Source organism: Pelophylax lessonae, assembly GCF_965119305.1.
Source record: "Pelophylax lessonae genome assembly, chromosome: 5".
NCBI classification, from domain to species: Eukaryota; Metazoa; Chordata; class Amphibia; order Anura; family Ranidae; genus Pelophylax; species Pelophylax lessonae.
In genome coordinates, this window is record NC_138772.1 from 517,473,891 (window position 1) to 517,496,983 (window position 23,093).

A 23,093-nucleotide genomic window follows, 5' to 3' on the forward strand; every position below is an offset into this window, starting at 1 on the left:
ACTCTAAAATGTGCAGTTTTGTCACACAGCACAATGTCACAGATGTTGCAAGTTTTGAGGGAGCGTGCAATTGGCATGCTGACTGCAGGAATGTCCACCAGAGCTGTTGCCCGTGAATTGAATGTTCATTTCTCTACCATAAGCCGTCTCCAAAGGGGTTTCAGAGAATTTGGCAGTACATCCAACCGGCCTCACAACCGCAGACCACGTGTAACCACACCAGCCCAGGACCTCCACATCCAGCATCTTCACCTCCAAGATTGTCTGGGACCGGCCACCCGGACAGCTGCTGCAACAATCGATTTGTATAACCAATGAATTTCTGCACAAACTGTCAGAAACCGTCTCAGGGAAGCTCACCTGCATGCTGGTCATCCTCATCGGGGTCTTGACCTGACTGCAGCTCGTCGTCGTAACTGACTTCAGTGGGCAAATGTTCACATTCGATGGCGTCTGGCACTTTGGAGAGACGTTCTCTTCATGGATGAATCCCGGTTTTCACTGTACAGGCAGATGGCAGACACAGCGGGTATGGCCTTGTGTGGGTGAGCGGTTTGCTGATGTCAACGCTGTGGATTAAGTGGTCCATGGTGGCGGTGGGGTTATGGTATGGGCAGGTGTATGTTATGGACAATGAACACGGGTGCATTTTATTGATGGCATTTTGAATGCACAGAGATACCGTGACAAGATCCTGAGACCCATTGTTGTGCCATTCATCCACGACATCACCTCATATTGCAGCATGATAATGCACGGCCCCATGGTGCAATTCCTGGAAGCTGAGAACATCCCAGTTCTTGTATGGCCAGCATACTCACCGGACATCGTCACCCATTGAGCATGTTTGGGATGCTCTGGATCGGCGTATACGGCAGCGTGTTCCAGGTCCTGCCAATATCCAGCAACTTGGCACAGCCATTGAAGAGGAGTGGACCAACATTCCACAGGCCACAATCACCAACCTGATCAACTCTATGCCAAGGAGATGAGTTGCACTGTGTGAGGCAAATGGTGGTCACACCAGATACTGACTGGTTTTCGGACCCCCCCCCCCCCCATACAGTAAAACTGCACATTTTAGAGTGGCCTTTTATTGTGGCCAGCCTAAGGCACACCTGTGCAATAATCATGCTGTCTAATCAGCATCTTGATATGCCACACCTGTGACGTGGATGGATTATCTCGGCAAAGGAGAAGCGCTCACTAACACAGATTTGTGAACAATATTTGAGAGAAATAGGCCTTTTGTGTACATAGAAAAAGTCTTAGATCTTTGAGTTCAGCTCATGAAAAATGGGGGCAAAAACAAAAGCGTTGCATTTATAATTTTGTTCAGTGTATATATTTTTTTAACCACTTTACAACCGGCTCACGTAGATTTACTGCGACACTCTGCCGCTTACAGGCAAAGCGACGTAGACCTACGTCGCTCGCCTACGAGCCTGTAGGGGGCAAGCGCGCGCCGGCGCGCTCCCGCCCCCGCTCATTCCCTGGAGAGCCAGCACTTGCGACCGGCGGCTCCGATGGCCGTCGGCCACTCGCAATCTCCCGCAGGTGAGGGAGAAAGACAGACGGCTGATGTAAACACAGCCGTCTGTCACTCTCCCTGAAGTGATCACAGAGGCTATGCGATCCTGCTATATAGGATCGCATATCTCTGTGGTTATTTCACTAGCCACGCCCCCTGACAGTTAGAATCACGCCCCTAGGGGCACACTTAACCCCTTGATCACCAATAAAGTTAACCCCTTCTCTGCCAGTGTCATTATTACAGTATCAGTGCATAAGTATAGCACTGATTACTGTAGTAATGTCACTGGTACCCCCAAAAGTGTCAAAAATGTTAGTCAGGGGTCCGATCTGTCCGCCGAAATGTCGCAGTCCCGCAAAAAAAAAAAAAAAATTGCAGATCGCCGCCACTAGTTAAAAAAAAAAAACAATAAAAATGATATAAATCATTCCCGTAGTTAGTAAACGCAATAACTTTTGCGCAAACCAATCAAAATACGCTTATTGGGATTTTTTTTTACCAAACATATGTATCAGAAAACAAATTGGCCTAAAATGTTAAAACATTTAGATTTTTCCATTTTTTTTTTGAGAATTTCATATAAAAAAAAATGTGAAAAATATTGTTATTTTTTCAAAATTGTCGCTCTTTTTTTGTTTATAGCGCAAAAAATAAAAATCGCACAGGTGATCAAATGGAAAAAAAGGACGTCAATTTAATTTGGGTACAGCATCGCACGACCGCGCAATTGTCTGTTAAAGTCACGCAGTGCTGAATCGCAAAATAGGGCCTGGTCTTTGAGCAGCCAAATCCTCCGGGGCTAAAGTGGTTAATTGCAAAGCTTGTCACCAGAGATCCAGAAATGGCATTTTATGATGCCGGCTGACAACACAAATCCGCTGTCTTACAATTAGCAGCATTGCTGGGCATACTCCTTTAGTGAGCAATTGAGCCTTCAGGTTTGCACATTGACTCCTGAAGACCAGCTCAATGGTACACTGAAGGTGTGATCAGATGTGTGTATGTCATGGCAAATTACAAAGAAAACCTTGAAACATATGCAGTTTATCTCTACAACACATACATATTTATACAACACATGCAAGTTCAGAAAAATAGCTATTGATCTGCCAGAAATCCAGTGTGCTCCTGACATGCGGTTTATGCTTTTAACACAATGCCCCTGCTGCATTGAAATCCCCACCAGAGTAGTCAGCCCTGCCAGCTGGCAGGAGTCTCTCCCACCACATTGCCAGTTTATCATTCCATCCAGCCAAATGCTGGTTGTAAAAGAGAACAAGAATAAACATTTTCTATATACTTAAAGGGTAACTCCGTTTTTGTGGAGAAAAAAAAAATCAAGTAAAGAAAAAATAATATAGCGTATACAATTGCGACACAAATCATATTGTAATTGAAAGTTATTAAAAATGACCTTTCCTTTTCAATCTGCAGCTGTTGTAATTTTCTGAAAATGCAATGCAATATGGCCGCCTGGAGCTGTTCTTTACACAGAATGTATACTGACCACACCCCCAGAGACATAATTTCCTGCTTCTGTGATTGGCTCACCAATTTTCCCAGAAGTCTACACTAAGATACAAGTCAGATTTCTGGCATCCCCTGCAACAAAAATGTCATTTTTGGTGAGATACTTCCGATAGGAACACATCAAAGGGATGCAGGCCCAGCAGATTTCCTCATTAGTGCTCTGCAACTGCCACAGCTGATAGATAATTATGAAACCACTCCCAGGGAGAGAGGGGGAGAGGAGAACTCGAGGTGGCCCGAGCAGAAGTGGGAGTGGGTACCTGTCAAATCTAGGTACCCGCTTCCCCTCCAAAAATATGACATGCCAAATATGCATCCCGTGTGCCATGTATGCAATCTCTGACCATCCTGTGTGCCATGTATGCAATCTCTGACCATCCCGTGTGCCATGTATGCAATCTCTGACCATCCTGTGTTCCATGTATGCAGTCTCTGATCATTCCTTGTGCCATGCATGCAATCTCTGACCATCCTGTGTGCCATGTATGCAATCTCTGACCATCCTGTGTGCCATGTATGCAATCTCTGACCATCCCGTGTGCCATGTATGCAATCTCTGACCATCCTGTGTTCCATGTATGCAGTCTCTGATCATTCCTTGTGCCATGCATGCAATCTCTGACCATCCTGTGTGCCATGTATGCAATCTCTGACCATCCTGTGTGCCATGTATGCAATCTCTGACCATCCTGTGTGCCATGTATGCAATCTCTGACCATCCGGTGTGCCATGTATGCAATCTCTGACCATCCTGTGTGCCATGCACGCAGTCTCTGATCATTCCTTGCGCCATGTATGCAATCTCTGACCATTCCCTGTGCCATGTATGCAATCTGTAATCATTCTGTGTGCCATGTATGCAATCTCTGATCATCCCTGTGTGCCATGTATGCAAACTCTGACCATCCTGTGTGCCATGTATGCAATCTCTGACCATTCTGTGTGCCATGTATGCAATCTCTGATCATTCCTTGTGCCATGTATGCAATCTCTGACCATCATGTGTGCCATGTATGCAATCTCTGATCATTCCTTGTGCCATGTATGCAATCTCTGACCATCCTGTGTGCCATGTATGCAATCTCTGATCATTCCTTGTGCCATGTAGGCAATCTCTGACCATCCTGTGTACCATGTATGCAATCTCTGACCATCCTGTGTGCCATGTATGCAATCTCTGATCATTCCTTGTGCCATGTATGCAATCTCTGACCATCATGTGTGCCATGTATGCAATCTGTAATCATTATGTGTGCCATGTATGCAGTCTCTGACCATTCCTTGTGCCATGTATGCAATCTCTGACCATCCAGTGTGCCATGTATGCAATCTCTGACCATCCCGTGTGCCATGTATGCAATCTGTAATCATTCTGTGTGCCATGTATGCAGTCTCTGATCATACCTTGTGCCATGTATGCAAGCTCTGACTGTCCCGTGTGCCATGTATGCAATCTGTAATCATTCTGTGTGCCATGTATGCAGTCTCTAACCGTCCCTTGTGCCATGTATGCAGTCAGGAGTCCTTAAAGCGGAAGTTCCACTTTTGAGTGGAACTCCGCTATGTGGTTACGGTTAAGAAAAAAAGAGGGGGGGGGGGAAATGCACTGGACTGCATCAAAAACGCACATGCAGAAAAGCATTCGGAACGCATCTGGGCTTCGTTTCTATGGTGTGAACCGGTCCTAAGTCTATATGAGAAGCGATAAGAATTTATACCATTGGTTCGGGCAAGTTCGATTGCTTCTTTGCTCTCCTGCAGGTTTCCTCCTGTGATCATAAACTGAAAAGTAGAAGATGAAGTTTTAGGTCTAGGAAAGTCAGCTTTGGTCATACACATCATTATTCAGTTGTTATTATCAGATATATTAAAGCAGACCTACGAGCAATATCCTCCCCTGGCCATCTGCTGACTATCCTACCCTTTGAGAAATTGCAAATGCAAAAACAAAAACCCAGATCAACTGTGATCACATGACTGATTTATCTGTGTTTAACCACTTACGGAGCGCCCACCGCGTATTTACGTCACTACTCCAATGTTAAATACCGGTGTTATGGCAGCAGATAGCATTTTCTTACACGGTGGGCGGTCCGCTTTAACATAAAGCCACAGGATCGTCTTTATGGGCGGCGAGAAAGGTGCCCACCCCCCTCCCGCCACTTCATTTTCCCCACTTACAGGAGCCGCCAGGGAAGACGATACGATCCCCTCTCCTGATGGGTAGGAAGTCGACTGAAGGCAAAATGGTCATGTTACTTCCCAACGGCCTTAAGTGCCAGTTCACATATACGCGATGCGGGAACCCTGCGAATCCACTGCGTGTTCCCGCATTGCATTGAAATCACAGGCAGTTCACACTGCCATATGTGAGTCGCTGGGGGTGTCAATACAAAGTTAATGACACCCCCAGATCAGTTTGCATATCACAGTACGAACTGTCAGTTCGGACATGAATCGGATCGCATTGGTTTGAACCACCAGGCGATCCGATTCTGCTGCGGACCCAAAAAAGGGTCCTCTGCGTGTTGTGTCCGAATCCGATGCAAATTCAGCCATACAATCTGTATGGCTGAATTTGCATCGCACAGACATCGCATGTGATTTTCAGAGCAGTGCACATCAAATCACATGCGATGTCTGTCACTGCTATAGTGTGAAGCGGGACTGAAGAGCCAAAATTTTTAAAAAAAAAAAACAAAACTTTTTGGCCCTTCAGTCCCGCTTCACACTATAGCGGTGACAGACATTGCATGTGATTCAGAGTGCACTGCAAAAAAAACAAGGATTTTTTTTTAACTTCTTTTAAGTGTAAATATGAGATCTGAGATCTTTTTGACTCCGGATCTCACATGAAAGAGGACCTGTCATGCTTATTTCTATTACAAAGGATTCTTACATTCCTTGTAGTAGGAATAAAAGTGATAAAAACATTTTGTTTATAAGGGACAGTGTAAAAATAAAAAGTAAAATAAATAAGAAATCTCACGCACAGAAGAAAACGCATATGCAAGTCGCTCCCACATATGTTAACGGTGTTCAAACCACACATATGTGGTATTGCTGCAATCTCTAGAGCGACAGCAATAATTCTAGCACTAAACCTCCTCTGGAACTCTAAACTGGAAACCTGTAAAAAAAATTGAAAGCGTTGCCTATGGAGATTTTTAAGTACCATGGTTTGTCGCCATTCCACCTGCGTGCGCAATTTTAAAGCATGACATGTTAGGTATCACTTTACTCTGCGTAACATTATATTTCCCATTATAGCAAAAAAATGAGCTAACTTTACTGTTTTCTTACTTTTTAATTAAAAAAATATATTTTTCCCCAAAAACATTCCGTTTGTATGACCGCTGCGCTAATACAGTGTGACATAGTATTGCAATGATCTCCTTTTTATTCTCTAGGGTCTCTGCTAAAAAAAAAATAATAATGTTTGGGGGGTTCTAAGTCATTTTCTAGCAAAAAATACTGATTTTAACTTGCAAACAACAAGTGTCAGAAATAGGCCTGGTCCTTAAAGCGGAGTTCCACCCTGGAATACTTTTTTTAATAAAAATACCCCCGGGACAGTCAAGGCTAGTACATTCCACAATGGCTAGCCTCTGATCTGTCCCGGGTTGCACTTAACTTTTAGGAGAAATACTTACCTTGAAAAAGTATTGTCCAGCGCTGCCATCTCAGGTGTGGGCAGCTTGAAGCCAGCACGATCCTCTTCTGCATCCGCTTCCGTCTTCTTCGGTCCCACGATGCACTGCACCGGCCCCGCCGTCACTTCCGGTGCGCGCGCGTCATCCCTCCACAGCTTCTGGACATGCCCAGAAGCTGTTTAGAAGGGAATGACGCGCGCGCACCGGAACTGACATCGGCGCCGGAGCAGGCGCATTGATTCCTGGGAGCGATGACGTTCAGCTCCCAGGATTCATTGCAAAAGCCAGGAAGTGACGAATCTCCGTGGCCGCCGAGGGGAGGAAGAAGGAAGTAAGGTAAGTATATTTTCTCTACAAGGTAAGTAAGAAAAAAAAAAGTTGCGATTATCCATTTATTTTTCAGGTGACCTGGAGCGAGAAGATGGAGGTAAGTGTAAATTTAGGGTGGAACTCCACTTTAAGTGGTTAAAACTCAACACATAGGGAGTCTGGGATCACAGTCTCAGCAAAAGCCTGAAAGGAAGGTGAGAGGGGAGCCATCATCCACAGAGCTGTGTCACAGAAGGTGGGCACTTCCTCGCTTACTTATTTCATGGGTTGGGTAACAAAAGAAAATTTTAAAATGGCAGTGTACGTGTTGGCAAAATCATATTCAGCACATCTCTACAATACATGCACAGTTCTCCATGTTTTATCTCTTTAACTACTTCCCTACCGGGGCAATTCTGACACTTCTCTCCTACATGAAAAAAAAACATAAATTTATTTTGCTAGAAAATTACTTAGAATACTCAAACATCATATATTTAGCAGAGGCCCTAAAGAATAAAATGGTGTGTTTTGCAATTTTTTTATGTCACACAGTATTCGTGTAAAAAAAATACATGAAGCAAGGCCACGCTTACCGTCAAAAAGAGAAAAAAAAGTGTGGAAAAAAAACAACTATTTATATAAGACCCGCTGCTACTCAAATGTCCCAATAATCAAAAACAATTTGTTATAATAAATCAAGAATAAGTAGCACTGAGTACTAAAGACCTTATTTCAGAACCCGGTGCAAAAAAGGTTTAAAGATGGGATCATTTACTGAAAACTACAATCCATATCAATAATACATAAAGTGCAAAATGTGCCTAAATAAACATATCATATAAACAGTAATACAAGTAAATGCTACAAGTGAATATCCACATAGACAGCGCTATGTCATATACTGAAAGTTCAATAAAGCAATGTCCATACACTGCGAGCTTGCAAATTGTAAGCAATTGTAAAAGTCCAGATGGAAGAAAAACAGAACGTGTATCCCAAGCTGGAAACCAATAGGCAGGCTTCTGTGTCAAACCACCCCTGTGCAAAGAGAGATCATGAGCGGCTTACCGGAATACCATGACCATTTAATTACAAAAGGTCATAATGCGCATGAGGTCAGATACAGGGGCATTGTCTTAACAGCAAATGATTTGTATATATCCCGGCTCCTACGCGTTTCGTCATACACTGTTCCCCTGATGAGATTGGTGTATGATGAAACGCGTAGGTTCCTCTGATGACGTCTGTATGACGACAAACGTAGGGACGTAGCCTACATCACGCTTTGAACAGCCCCCTTTGTACTGTTGCCGGCTGCAGTTTTTTCTGTCACAAGCTTGATGAAATCTTCTGTATCCAAGTGCATTATCGGATGTTCTTAAACATTAGGTATGCCAGTTTTACACTATGCACTGACTTTTCTTCCATAATTGTTGCTGTTTGAATGAGGATTGAGAAGGAATTTGCAAGCTGTGTCTGAACCGGGGATATATACAAATCGTTTGCTGTTAAGACAAGCACCTGTATCTGACCTCATGCGCATTATGACCATTTGCAATTTAATGGTCATGGTGTTCAGGTAAGCGGCTCATGATCTTTCTTTGCACAGTGGTGGATTGATACAGAAGCCTGCCTATTGGTTTCCAGCTTGGGACACGTTCTGTTTTTCTTCCATCTGGAATTTTTCTATTGCTTACAATTTGCACGCTCCCAGTACATTATATGCACATTGCATTTTCAATATATGATATAGCGCTGTCTATGTGGATATTTACTGTCTGACATAATTGGTGCAGCAGTTGAATTGGAAACTGCCCTCATTACATACTGGTAGTAGTGGTGGAGATTGCCCTCATTACATACTGGTGGTAGTGGTGGGGACTGCCCTCATTACATACTGGTGGTAGTGGTGGGGACTGCCCTCATTACATAGTGGTGGTGGGGGTGGAGACTACCCTCATTACATACTGGTGGTAGTGGTGGGGACTGCCCTCATTACATACTGGTGGTAGTGGTGGGGACTGCCCTCATTACATACTGGTGGTAGTGGTGGGGACTGCCCTCATTACATACTGGTGGTAGTGGTGGGGACTGCCCTCATTACATACTGGTGGTAGTGGTGGGGACTGCCCTCATTACATACTGGTGGTAGTGATGGGGACTGCCCTCATTACATACTGGTGGCAGTGGTGGTGGAGACTCCCCTCATTACATACTGGTGGTAGTGGTGGGGACTGCCCTCATTACATACTGGTGGTAGTGGTGGGGACTGCCCTCATTACATACTGGTGGTAGTGGTGGGGACTGCCCTCATTACATACTGGTGGTAGTGGTGGGGACTGCCCTCATTACATACTGGTGGTAGTGGTGGGGACTGCCCTCATTACATACTGGTGGCAGTGTTGGGGACTGCCCTCATTACATACAGGTGGTAGTGGTGGGGACTGCCCTCTTTACATACTGGTGGTAGTGGTGGGGACTGCCCTCATCACATACTGGTGGTAGTGGTGGTGGAGACTGCCCTCATTACATACTGGTGGTAGTGGTGGGGACTGCCTTCATTACAAACTGGTGTTAGTGGTGGGGACTGCCCTCATTGCATACTGGTGATAGTGGTGGGGACTGCCCTCATTGCATACTGGTGGAAGTGGTGGTGGAGACTGCCCTCATTACATACTGGTGGCAGTGGTGGTGGGGGTGGAGACTGCCCTCATTACATACTGGTGGTAGTGGTGGGGACTGCCCTCATTACATACTGGTGGCAGTGTTGGGGACTGCCCTCTTTACATACAGGTGGTAGTGGTGGGGACTGCCCTCTTTACATACTGGTGGTAGTGGTGGGGACTGCCCTCATCACATACTGGTGGAAGTGGTGGTGGAGACTGCCCTCATTACATACTGGTGGTAGTGGTGGGGACTGCCTTCATTACAAACTGGTGGTAGTGGTGGGGACTGTCCTCATTGCATACTGGTGGTAGTGGTGGGGACTGCCCTCATTACATACTGGTGGTAGTGGTGGGGAATGCCCTCATTACATACTGGTGGTAGTGGTGGGAACTGCCCTCATTACATACTGGTGGTAGTGGTGGGGACTGCCCTCTTTACATACTGGTGGTAGTGGTGGGGACTGCCCTCTTTACATACTGGTGGTAGTGGTGGGGACTGCCCTCATCACATACTGGTGGTAGTGGTGGGGACTGCCCTCATCACATACTGGTGATAGTGGGCGTGGAGACTGCCCTCATTACATACTGGTGGTAGTGGTGGGGACTGCCTTCATTACATACTGGTGGTAGTGGTGGGGACTGCCCTCTTTACATACTGGTGATAGTGGTGGGGACTGCCCTCATTACATACTGGTGGTAGTGGTGGTGGAGACTGCCCTCATTACATACTGGTGGTAGTGGTGGGGACTGCCCTCATTACATACTGGTGGTAGTGGTGGGGACTGCCCTCATTACATACTGGTGGTAGTGGTGGGGACTGCCCTCTTTACATACTGGTGGTAGTGGTGGGGACTGCCCTCATCACATACTGGTGGTAGTGGTGGGGACTGCCCTCATCACATACTGGTGGTAGTGGTGGTGGAGACTGCCCTCATTACATACTGGTGGTAGTGGTGGTGGGGACTGCCCTCATTACATACTGGTGGTAGTGGTGGGGACTGCCTTCATTACATACTGGTGGTAGTGGTGGGGACTGCCCTCTTTACATACTGGTGATAGTGGTGGGGACTGCCCTCATTACATACTGGTGGTAGTGGTGGTGGAGACTGCCCTCATTACATACTGGTGGTGGTGGTGGGGACTGCCCTCATTACAAACTGGTGGTAGTGGTGGGGACTGCCCTCATTACATACTGGTGGTAGTGGTGGGGACTGCCCGCATTGCATACTGGTGGTAGTGGTGGGGACTGCCCTCATTACATACTGGTGGTAGTGGTGGGGACTGCCCTCATTACATACTGGTGGTAGTGGTGGGGACTGCCCTCATTACATACTGGTGGTAGTGTTGGGGTCTGCCCTCATTAGATACTGGTGGTAGTGGTGGGGACTGCCCTCATTACATACTGGTGGCAGTGGTGGGGACTGCCCTCATTACATACTGGTGGTAGTGGTGGGGACTGCCCTCATTACATACTGGTGGCAGTGGTGGGGACTGCCCTCATTACATACTGGTGGCAGTGGTGGGGACTGCCCTCATTACATACTGGTGGTAGTGGTGGGGACTGTCCTCATTGCATACTGGTGGTAGTGGTGGGGACTGCCCTCATTACATACTGGTGGTAGTGGTGGGGACTGCCCTCATTACATACTGGTGGTAGTGGTGGGGACTGCCCTCATTACATAGTGGTGGTGGGGGTGGAGACTGCCCTCATTACATACTGGTAGTAGTGTTGGGGACTGCCCTCATTACATACTGGTGGTAGTGGTGGAGACTGCCCTCATTACATACTGGTGGTAGTGGTGGGGACTGCCCTCATTACATACTGGTGGTAGTGGTGGGGACTGCCCTCATTACATACTGGTGGTAGTGATGGGGACTGCCCTCATTACATACTGGTGGCAGTGGTGGTGGGGGTGGAGACTGCCCTCATTACATACTGGTGGTAGTGGTGGGGACTGCCCTCATTACATACTGGTGGTAGTGGTGGGGACCGCCCTCATTACATACTGGTGGTAGTGGTGGGGACCGCCCTCATTACATACTGGTGGTAGTGGTGGGGACTGCCCTCATTACATACTGGTGGTAGTGGTGGGAACTGCCCTCATTACATACTGGTGGTAGTGGTGGGGACTGCCCTCTTTACATACTGGTGGTAGTGGTGGGGACTGCCCTCATCACATACTGGTGGTAGTGGTGGGGACTGCCCTCATCACATACTGGTGATAGTGGTGGTGGAGACTGCCCTCATTACATACTGGTGGTAGTGGTGGGGACTGCCCTCATTACATACTGGTGGTAGTGGTGGGGACTGCCCTCATTACATACTGGTGGTAGTGGTGGGGACTGCCCTCATCACATACTGGTGGTAGTGGTGGTGGAGACTGCCCTCATTACATACTGGTGGTAGTGGTGGTGGAGACTGCCCTCATCACATACTGGTGGTAGTGGTGGTGGGGACTGCCCTCATTACATACTGGTGGTAGTGGTGGGGACTGCCTTCATTACATACTGGTGGTAGTGGTGGGGACTGCCCTCTTTACATACTGGTGATAGTGGTGGGGACTGCCCTCATTACATACTGGTGGTAGTGGTGGTGGAGACTGCCCTCATTACATACTGGTGGTGGTGGTGGGGACTGCCTTCATTACAAACTGGTGGTAGTGGTGGGGACTGCCCGCATTGCATACTGGTGGTAGTGGTGGGGACTGCCCTCATTACATACTGGTGGGAGTGGTGGGGACTGCCCTCATTACATACTGGTGGCAGTGGTGGGGACTGCCCTCATTACATACTGGTGGTAGTGGTGGGGACTGCCCTCATTACATACTGGTGGTAGTGGTGGGGACTGCCCTCATTACATACTGGTGGTAGTGGTGGGGACTGCCCTCATTACATACTGGTGGCAGTGGTGGGGACTGCCCTCATTACATACTGGTGGTAGTGGTGGGGACTGCCCTCATTACATACTGGTGGTAGTGGTGGGGACTGCCCTCATTACATACTGGTGGCAGTGGTGGGGACTGCCCTCATTACATACTGGTGGTAGTGGTGGGGACTGCCCTCAAAACATACTGGTGGTAGTGGTGGTGGAGACTGCCCTCATTACATACTGGTGGTAGTGGTGGGGACTGCCCTCAAAACATACTGGTGGTAGTGGTGGGGGTGGGGACTGCCCTTATTACATGCTGGTGGTAGTGGTGGGATCAGAGATTGTCGCTGACACACAGCGCACTAGAGAAGGAGGGCAGGAAGCAACAGTCTCCTTTGAAAAAAATAAGTCAGCAGCTACAAAAACTGTAGCTGCTGACTTTTAAAAAACAGCTGCTCACCTGTCCCACAATTCAGTGGTGTGCTCATCCCAGTCAGTTTCACCCACTGTCTTATTTCCTCAGTGCCAGCATCTCAACTATGTGCACCCGGCTGTGACAGGTCGTTTCACAGCCGGGTGCCCACTGCTCATGTGCATCCTAAATGGTGGATGCAGTCTTCTGGGACCTGTTATGTGTGCCAGAAGACTGCAGGGGGGGGAGGGAGGAGAACTTCCGCTCTGATCGCCGGCCCTAGTCAGTCGGAGTGGAAGTGGGTGGGAGGGGGTACCTTTCAAAATCGCATACCCCACGCCCCCTCCTTAAAAGTGCCAATTTTTCAAGAGGAGCGGGGGGGGGGGATAGAGCCCATAAAGCGGAACTTCCCCTTTTGGGTGGAGCTCCACTTTAAGACGACTGGCCTTTACCATTTATAAGAAGCCAGAGGATTGTTTAGCCCACCAGATCTCACCAATTATTGAAATATATGTAAGCTGGACCTTTAAATAAACATTAGGATGCTAAAAGAGATGTTCAAGTACGGGTTCATGCAATAAAAGAGTTTTCTGAGGTCAGATTGCTCTTCTATTCTTCCAGCCACCACCTTATTTATGGGAATGTAATCAGGAAAGTGATAATATCTTACCTTCTGCACTCCAATCTTCACTGCTCGTTCAATGATGTCGGCAAAGTCATCTGCCACAATAATACAAACATATAATTAGAAAATCATCAAACTTGCACTCTGCGTGTTGTCTTTGCAGTCTACACACACCAGACCTTCTGCATAAAACCCAACTGGAGGCACATTAAAGGAAAACTCTGGTATTATCTTATATGCAAACAAAGTTTTATGTTATTTACGGTTGTTAGAAATCTGCAGCCAGCTATGACTTTTGAAAAATCCAAAAACTTCAAACTTCTCTTTCTTGCAACCATGGCACTAGTGCCAGCATCTGTTCTATGGGCACCCGGCTGTGACAGCTTGCAGCTTCATAGCCGGGTTCTCACTGCGCATTCATGAGCGGCGCTGCGCTCTCTGACTGGTTCCGCAGTCCCAGAAGAAATCAGGAGGGAGGCAAGAAGGAGAACTTCTGCTTCCGATCGCCTAGGCGGAAGTGGGAAGTGGAAGTGGGAGCGGGTACCTGTCAAAATTGGGTACCCGTTACCCCCCTCCTCCCCAAAAGCTCCATTTCATTACCAGGAGATGGGGAGGAGGCCTTAAAGAGGAAATTCCCCTTTTGGGTGGAGCTTGGCTTTAAGCCTGGGAAACTGGATATGAGACACTAGGACCCTCTGCTTTCTTTATATGTTTGTTTTTTTGTCATTCAGAGGTATGGAAATGGTGTAAATGTGAAGATTATAAATATTGGGCTGGCGGTTTATGCAACACTGAAGGGAGTTCCAGGATGGGTTATATTGATTAGTCAGTGAATTTGGAACAGAACTGCCACACTGTCAAGTCCAAATATTTGTTTGGTATATAATTTAGAAAGCCAACGCACTTCATCAGATCTACCATATAACACAAAAGAAAAAAAAAACTAATATAAATTCCTAAATAAAATCATTGTAACACAATTCAAAAAGGTATATAGAAAGATCCAATATTGACTGTGGCATAATGAAACCCCAGCCCCCGAGATGCCAATAAAAGAGACCCAACCCCTGAGATGCCAATAAAAGAGACCCAGCCCCTGAGATGCCAATAAAAGAGACCCAGCCCCTGAGATGCCAATAAAAGAGACCCAGCCCCTGAGATGTCAATAAAAGAGACCTCAGCCCCTGAGACATCAATAAAAGAGACCCAGACTCTGAGACGTCAATAAAAGAGACCCAGACTCTGAGGTGCCAATAAAAGAGACCCAGACTCTGAGGTGCCAAGAAAAGAGACCCAGCCCCTGAGATGCCAATAAAAGAGACCCCAGCCCCTGAGATGCCAATAAAAGAGACCCCAGCCCCTGAGATGTCAATAAAAGAGACCTCAGCCCCTGAGACATCAATAAAAGAGATCCCAGCCTCTGAGGTGCCAATAAAAGAGACCCCATCCCCTGAGGTGCCAAAAAAAAAGAGACCCCATCCCCTGAGGTGCCAATAAAAGAGACCCCAGCCCCTGAGGTGCTAATAAAAGAGACTCCAGCCCCTGAGGTGCCAATAAAAGAGACCCCAACCCCTGAGATGCCAATAAAAGAGACCCCAGCCCCTGAGATGTCAATAAAAGAGATCCCAGCCCCTGAGGTGCCAATAAAAGAGACCCCATCCTCTGAGGTGCCAATAAAAGAGACCCCAGCCCCTGAGATGTCAATAAAAGAGACCTCAATAAAAGAGATCCCAGCCCCTGATGTGCCAATAAAAGAGACCCCATCCCCTGAGGTGCCAATAAAAGAGACCCCATCCCCTGAGGTGCCAATAAAAGAGACCCCAGCCCCTGAGGTGCCAATAAAAGAGACCCCAGCCCCTGAGGTGCCAATAAAAGAGACCCCAGCCCCTGAGACATCAATAAAAAAGACCCCAGCCCCTGAGATGCCAATAAAAGAGACCCCAGCCCCTGAGATGTCAATAAAAGAGACCCCAGTCCCTGAGGTGCCAATAAAAGAGACCCCAGCTCCTGAGATGTCAATAAAAGAGACCCCAGCCCCTGACATGTCAATAAAAGAGACCTCAGCCCCTGAAACTTAAATAAAAGAGACCCCAGCCCCTGAAACTTAAATAAAAGAGATCCCAGCCCCTTAGATGTCAATAGAGAGACCCCAGCCTCTGGGATATCAATAAAAGAGACCCCAGACCCTAAGATGTCAATAAGGGAGACCCCAGACCCTGAGATGTAAATAAAAAAGACCCCAGACCCTGAGATGTAAATAAAAAAGACCCCAGACCCTGAGATGTCAACAAAGAGACCCCCAGACCCTGAGGTGCCAATAAAAGAGACCCCTGCCCCTGAGGTGAAATAAAAGAAATTCTAAGAGACATGGCTGCCTTGAATAGTGGCCCTATATGGGCCCCATGGTAATGAGGGTTTTATTTTATTTTGCCAAAGGTGTTGCAGGCTAATCAGGTTTACCTTGATGCTTTTTTGTTCCTCTGTAAATGCCTCTAAACATCGGATCTGTCAGATTTATCCCGATATCTAAAACAAACGTAAAAATAACTGTAAATAAATGGAAGTAGTCTTATTCATAAATTACATAAAATCAATACATTAACCATTCATCCCAGTAACATGGATCCTTCCACCCCCCTCCTGCATATGGATAGGACAGATACACCATCTCATCAGCAGAATGCCCACAAGTTTTCTATAATCCCGGTGACCATTCTATATTATTTCATCAAATAAGATTATAATCAAGGTGGACAAACGACTGTATAATGGATAACCAGATAATCAAATCTAAGAAGATTATATACACCAGGGCTTGACAAATTTTCTTTGAATCTAGAAGCCAGCTAAAAAAGTTAGGAGCAAGTTTTTTTGGGTTTTTTTTTTTTTTTTTACTAACATGGCTTTTTTTTTTTTTTTCTGACGACGGAGATGGCAGATCTTGAATTTGCACATGGAGGGGACTGGAGCCGGGCATACTTCTGGGTGGGGTGGTTTAAGGGGATGGGTGTCCCTTTGGGGCTCTTGGAGTGTGGGGATTGGACACTTGAAGCTGTTGGGGCTGAGGTTTTTGATGTGTGTGTTGGGGTGTGTGGCATGCTGGGTGGCCTGGGCTCTGCTCACCTCCCTGCTTGTCTATAGCGCATGCACGGGGACTGGCGGGAAGGAGGAGGGGTGATTCATGGTGCACAGGGATTGGCTGGTGGAAATGGGAGTGTAAGGGGGGGGGGGCTTTTCTGCACAGTGGTGGCGGGTCTGCTTGTTGAGGGGGCAGAGGGTGTACGGGGGTGCCAGTGTGTGGAGGAAAACTTTGGCTCTGCTGCAATGCTGTGACAAGGTCATTTGGTGCCCGGGGTGAGAATGCAAAACTGGACCACCCCAATCTTACGTTTTTTTTGTACATCATAAACAATACCTAAAATCCAGACCATTTTGGGTTTATGTCTCTGAGGCATGATAGGTTTAGCTGCACCCTCAAAAAATTCTACATGCTGCAGTTTTAGCATCTTGCTCAGTCTGCCCAGGACTTCCCTAGGAACAAAACAGAGCTGCAGGTTGTATATGACTTGAAGTCTTTTGCAGGAAAAGTAACAACCCATAAACATTAGCTGAGCATTTTTGCATGAAACAGTAAACATGGCAACTTATTTAATGTACCTTACATCCCAGACAACCCACTCCCATGCCGGCCTGCTCTCTCTCTCTGGCCCGGGAATATCAACTTAGGGTGGCGGGGGACAGGAACGGACGTTCACCTATCAGGCGGAGAGAGCTCTGCCTAAGAAGTAGTACGGCTTTTAGGCTTCTTCTTGCATCCAGTGAAGTATTGCACAGAGGGCCCAGTCAGCATTCCGCTCCCGCACCGCCCTAGCTCCCTGGCCTGGGAATGCCATCATCTTAGAGGGGCGGCTAGTACTGACGTTCACCTCTCAGGTGGAGATAATTTTCCCTGACAAGCAGTACGGCTTTGAGGCTTCTTGTGCTGCTGCAGGATCTGTTGCTCGGGCATAAAGTGTTAGGCATCCGGGCAGATGGCAGACTTTAGCAGCATACGTGACAGCAATAGGAATGGCAAGGGTGACTGGGCTGGCAGAAGCCCAGGCGCCAGGACCCGGTTTCTGGTCACCATGGCGACCTGGGGTTTGTCTAGCCCTGGTATAGACATACTGTAATATGGGGTCATCTTTATTCCAGTTGTAAAGGGGAAGTGTGTGGAGTGCAGCTCAGCAGTCTACTGAGTGTAGATTGGTTATATTAAAAACACCCGGGGGAAAGTTATGGGTGTATATGATGAATCCCTACACTGGGGAATGTGATAGAGGTATATGGTGAATCCATACATGGGGGGAATGTGATAGAGGTATATGGTGAATCCATACACTGGGGAATGTGATAGAGGTATATGGTGAATCCATACACTGGGGAATGTGATAGAGGTATATGGTGAAACCCTACATCGGGGGAATGTGATAGAGGTATATGGTGAATCCCTACACCGGGGGAATGCGATAGAGGTATATGGTGAATCCCTACACTGGGGGGGGGTGATAGAGGTATATAGTTAATCCCTACACCGGGGGAATGTGATAGAGATATATGGTGAATCCCTACACTGGGGGGGGGGGGTGTGATAGAGGTATATGGTGAATCCCTACACTGGGGGAATGTGATAGAGCTATATAGTTAATCCCTACACCGGGCAATGTGATAGAGGTATATAGTTAATCCCTACACCGGGCAATGTGATAGAGGTATACGGTGAAACCCTACATCGGGGGAATGTGATAGAGGTATATGGTGAATCCCTACACCGGGGGAATGTGATAGAGGTATATGGTGAATCCCTACACCAGGGGAAATGTGATAGAGCTATATGGTGAATCCCTACATCGGGGGAATGTGATAGAGGTATATGGTGACCCTACACAGGGGAATGTAATAGAGGTATATGTGAATCCCTACACCTGGGAATGTGATAGAGGTATTTGGTGAATCCTTACACTGGGGAATGTGATAGAGGTATATGGTGAATCCTTACACTGGGGAATGTGATAGAGGTATATGGTGAATCCTTACACTGGGGAATGTGATAGAGGTATATGGTGAATCCTTACACTGGGGAATGTGATAGAGGTATATGGTGAATCCCTACACTGGGGGGATGGGATAGACATATATGCTGAATCCCTACACCAGGGGAATGTGTTAGAGGTATATGGTGAATCCCTACACCGGGGGAATGTGATAGAGGTATATGGTGAATCCCTACACCAGGGGGAATGTGATAGAGGTATATGGTGAATCCCTACACCAGGGGGAATGTGATAGAGGTATATGGTGAATCCCTACACTGGGGAATGTGATAGAGGTATATGGTGAATCCCTACACTGGGGAATGTGATAGAGGTATATGGTGAATTCCTACAACGGGGGAATGTGATAGAGGTATATGGTGAATTCCTACAACGGGGGAATGTAATAGAGGTGTATGGTAAATTCCTACACAGGGGGTACTTTGCTGCATTTTTGGATTTAGGTACACACTGGGGTGTACAATTACACGTGCCACATCACACACCGCAAACCTTCATCAGAGCTTTCCAGCACAACACTGCCAACATACCACACACATCTGGAGTTCTCCTTTACAATAAATAGCATTCCCCTGGGCATCTATGGTGGGAGGATTGGGAGGTGCAGTCCATGGAGCAGCCCCCCACTATATGAATAAATGGAGTAGCCCCTCACTATGTGAATAAATGGAGGCAGTGGGGCGATTGGGGGTGCAGTCCACGGAGGAGCCCCCACTATATATGAATGAATGGGAGGATTGGTCAATGGAGGAGCCCCCACTATATGAATAATTAGTGTCAGTGGGAGAGATGGGGGTGCAGTCCATGAAGGAGCCCCCACTATATGAATGAATAGGGTTAGTAGGAGGGAGATTGGGGATGCAGTCAACAGAGGAGCCCCCACTATATGAATGAATAGGGTCCATGGGGAGATTGGGGGTGCAGTCCACGGAGTAGTCCCCACCCTATGAATGTATAGGGTCAGTGGGAAGATTGGGGATGCAGTTCACGGAGGAGCCCCCACTGTATGAATAGGGTCAGTGTGGGGAATGGGGGTGCAGAACATGTAGGAGACCCCACTGTATGAATGAATAGGGTCAGTTGGGGGTGCATTCCATGGAGGAGCCTGCTCTATATGAATGAGTAGGATCAGTAGGGAGATTGGGGGTTCATTCCATGGAGAAGCCCCCACTATATGAATGAATTGAGTCAATGGGGGGATTGGGGGTTTGGTCCATAAGGGATTGGTGGTTTGGTCCCTGGGGGAGCCCCCCAACTATATGAATAAATAGAGTCAATGGGGAGATTGGGGTTTGGTCCATGAAGGAACCCCACTATATGGAGTAAGTGGGGGGATTGGGGGTGCAGTCCATGGAGGAGCCCCCACTATATGCATGAATGGAGTCAGTGAGGGGTATTGGGGGTGCCGTGCATGGAGGAGCCCCCACTATATGCATAGCGTCAGTGGGGGGACTGGGGGTGCGGTCCATTGAGGAGCCCCCACTATATGAATAAATGGAGACAGTGGAGGTATTGGGGGGTGCAGTCCATGGAGGAGTCCCCACTATATAGATGAATGGAGTCAGTGGGGGGATTTGGGGTGCAGTCCATGGAAGAGCCCCCACTATATGGATGAATGGAGTTAGTAGGAGGATTGGGGGTTCAGTCCATGGAAGAGCCCCCACTATATGGATGAATGGAGTCAGTGGGGCGATTAGGGGTGCAGTCCATGGAGAAGCCCCCCCCCCCACCCGCACCATATTAAAGAATAGGGTTAGTAGGGGGATTTGGGGTACAGTACATGGCGGAGCCCTCACTATATGAATAAATTGAGTCAGTGGGGGGGTTGGGAGCAAGTCCACTGAGGAGCCTCCACTAAATGAAGAATGGAGTCAGTGGGGGGATTGGGGGTTTGGTCCATGGGGGAGCCCCCACTATATGACTAAATGGAGTCAATGGGGGGATTGGGGGTTTGGTCCATGGAGGAGCCCCCACTATATGAAGAAATTGAGACAGTGGGGGGATTGGGGGTTCAGTCCATGGAGGAGGCCCCACTATATACAGTAGATGAATAGAATCAGTGGGGAGATTGGGGGTTCAGTCCATGGAGAAGCCCCCACTATATGATGAATGGAGTCAGTGGGGGGATTTAGGGTGCAGAACATGGAGGAGCCCCCACTATAAGAAAAAATGTAGTCAGTGGGGGAATTGGGGGTGCAGTCTATAGAGAAGCCCCCACTATATTAATGAATAGGGTCAGTGAGGAGATTGGGTATTCAGTCCATGGGGGAGCCCCCACTATATGAATGAATGGAGTCAGTGGGGAGGGGGGGGTTGGGGATGCAGTCCATCAGTCCATGGAGGAGCCCCCTACTATATGGAGGAATAGAGTCAGTGAGGGGGGGGTGTTGGGGGGTGAAGTTCATGGAGGAGGACCCCACTACATGGATGAATAGAGCCAGTTAGGGGAATCGGAGTGCGGTCCATAAAGGAGCCCCCACTATATGAATGGGGTCAGTAGGGGGAATGGGGGTGCAGAACATGTAGGAGACCCCACTATATGAATTAATAGGGTCAGTGGGGGGGAATGCGGTTGCAGAACATGTAGGAGCCCCTACTATATGAATAAAATCAGTGGGGGGGGGGTTGGGGTGCAGTCCATGGAGGAGCCCCCACTATATGAATGAATGGAGTCAGTGGGGTGGGGGGGTTGGGGGTGCCGTGCATGGAGGAGCCCCCACTATATACATAGCGTCAATGGGGGGATTGGGGGTGCGGTCCATTGAGGAGCCCCCACTATATGAATAAATGGAGACAGTGGGGGTATTGGAGGGTGCAGTCCATGGAGGAGTCCCCACTATATAGATGAATGGAGTCAGTGGGGGGATTTGGGGTGCAGTCCATGGAGGAGCCCCCACTATATGGATAAATGGAGTTAGTAGGGGGATTGGAGGTTCAGTCCATGGAAGAGCCCCCACTATATGGATGAATGGAGTCAGTGGGGGGAATTAGGGGTGCAGTCCTTGGAGAAGCCCCCACCATATGAACGAATAGGGTTAGTAGGGGGATTTGGGGTACAGAACATGGGGGAGCCCCCACTATATGAATAAATTGAGACAGTGGGGGGGTGGGGGATGCAGTCCATGGAGGAGCCCCCACTATATGGATGAATAGAGTCAGTGGGGGGAATGGGGGTGCAGAAAATGTTGGAGCCCCCACTGTATGAATGGAGTCAGTGGGGGGGATTGGGGGTTTGGTCCATGGGGGAGCCCCCACTATATGAATAAATGGAGTCAATGGAGGGATTGGCGGTTTGGTCCATGGAGGAGCCCCCACTATATGAACAAATGGAGACAGTGGGGGGATTGGGGGTTCAGTCCATGGAGGAGCCCCCACTATATACAGTAGATGAATAGAATCAGTGGGGGGATTGGGGGTTGTCAATGGAGAAGCCCCCACTATATGATGAATGGAGTCAGTGGGGGGGATTGCAGTGAAGTCCATGGAGGAACCCCCACTATATGAATGAATAGGGTTAGTAGGGGGATTTGGGGTGCAGTCCATGGAGGAGCCCCCACTATATGAATAAATGGAGTCAGTGGGGAAATTGGGGGTGCGGTCCATGGAGGAGCCCCCACTATATTAATTAATAGGGTCAGTGGGGAGATTGGGGATTCAGTCCATGAAGGAGCCCCCACTATATGAATGAATGGAGTCAGTGGGGGGTTGGGAATGCAGTCTCCATGAAGGAGCCCCCACTATATGGAGGCATGGAGTCAGTGGGGGGATTTGGGGTGCGGTCCATGGAGGAGCCCCCACTATATGAATAAATGGTGACAGTGGGGGGATTTGGGGTGCAGAACATGGAGGAGCCCCCACTATACGAATGGAGTCAGTGTGGGGGGTGGGATGCAGTCCATGGAGGAGCCCCCACTATATGAATGAATGGAGTCGGTGGGGGCAGTCCATGTAGGAGACCCCTCTGTATGAATGAAGTGATTATTCACACACAGAATGGGGGAAGAGCAGCTGTCAGATCTCACCAATGAACTTGAAGAGTGCCATGGTAGATCCAGCGTGGTTCTCGCTCTCTCCAATCCCATCATGCCCTGCTACATCCTATTTTTGCAGCACATGGGTGTACAAAGATGGCGGCGGCAACATTCCTACTATTAAAACATACTAATTTTAACTATAATCATTGATACCAGTCACATATTTATTAGAAAGCGCCAGCTTTCATCCCATCGCTGTAGTTTGGAAACATTGAGGATGTCTCTCCCTGTATTATTTTTGGTCTACGCGAAAATGGCCGCCTCCTCGCCACTCTGTATTTTCATTGGAAGACACATTCTATCAGCGCTCTCCTTCCGGTATGTAGGGTCAGCAGGCAGCCAATCACTGATCAGGCCGCAATGAG

The 23,093-nt window shown here is 47.8% G+C and overlaps 1 protein-coding gene across 1 annotated transcript in view; it reads right to left on the reverse strand.

Annotated features, from left to right (window-relative positions):
• TATDN1 (TatD DNase domain containing 1) overlaps positions 1-22,799 on the reverse strand; it is a gene marked incomplete at its 3' end in the record, with an annotated part of 55,322 nt that extends 32,523 nt beyond the window's left edge. Inside the window, exons 1-4 of the mRNA XM_082257939.1 lie at positions 22,717-22,799; positions 16,062-16,127; positions 13,647-13,696; positions 4,783-4,846 (exon numbers count right to left, since the gene is read on the reverse strand). Of these exons, the coding sequence (XP_082114065.1) occupies positions 4,783-4,846; positions 13,647-13,696; positions 16,062-16,127; positions 22,717-22,738 (202 nt within the window). The 5' untranslated portion in view covers positions 22,739-22,799. The remainder of the gene's footprint in view (positions 1-4,782; positions 4,847-13,646; positions 13,697-16,061; positions 16,128-22,716) is intronic.
• Positions 22,800-23,093: the final 294 nt, after the last annotated feature.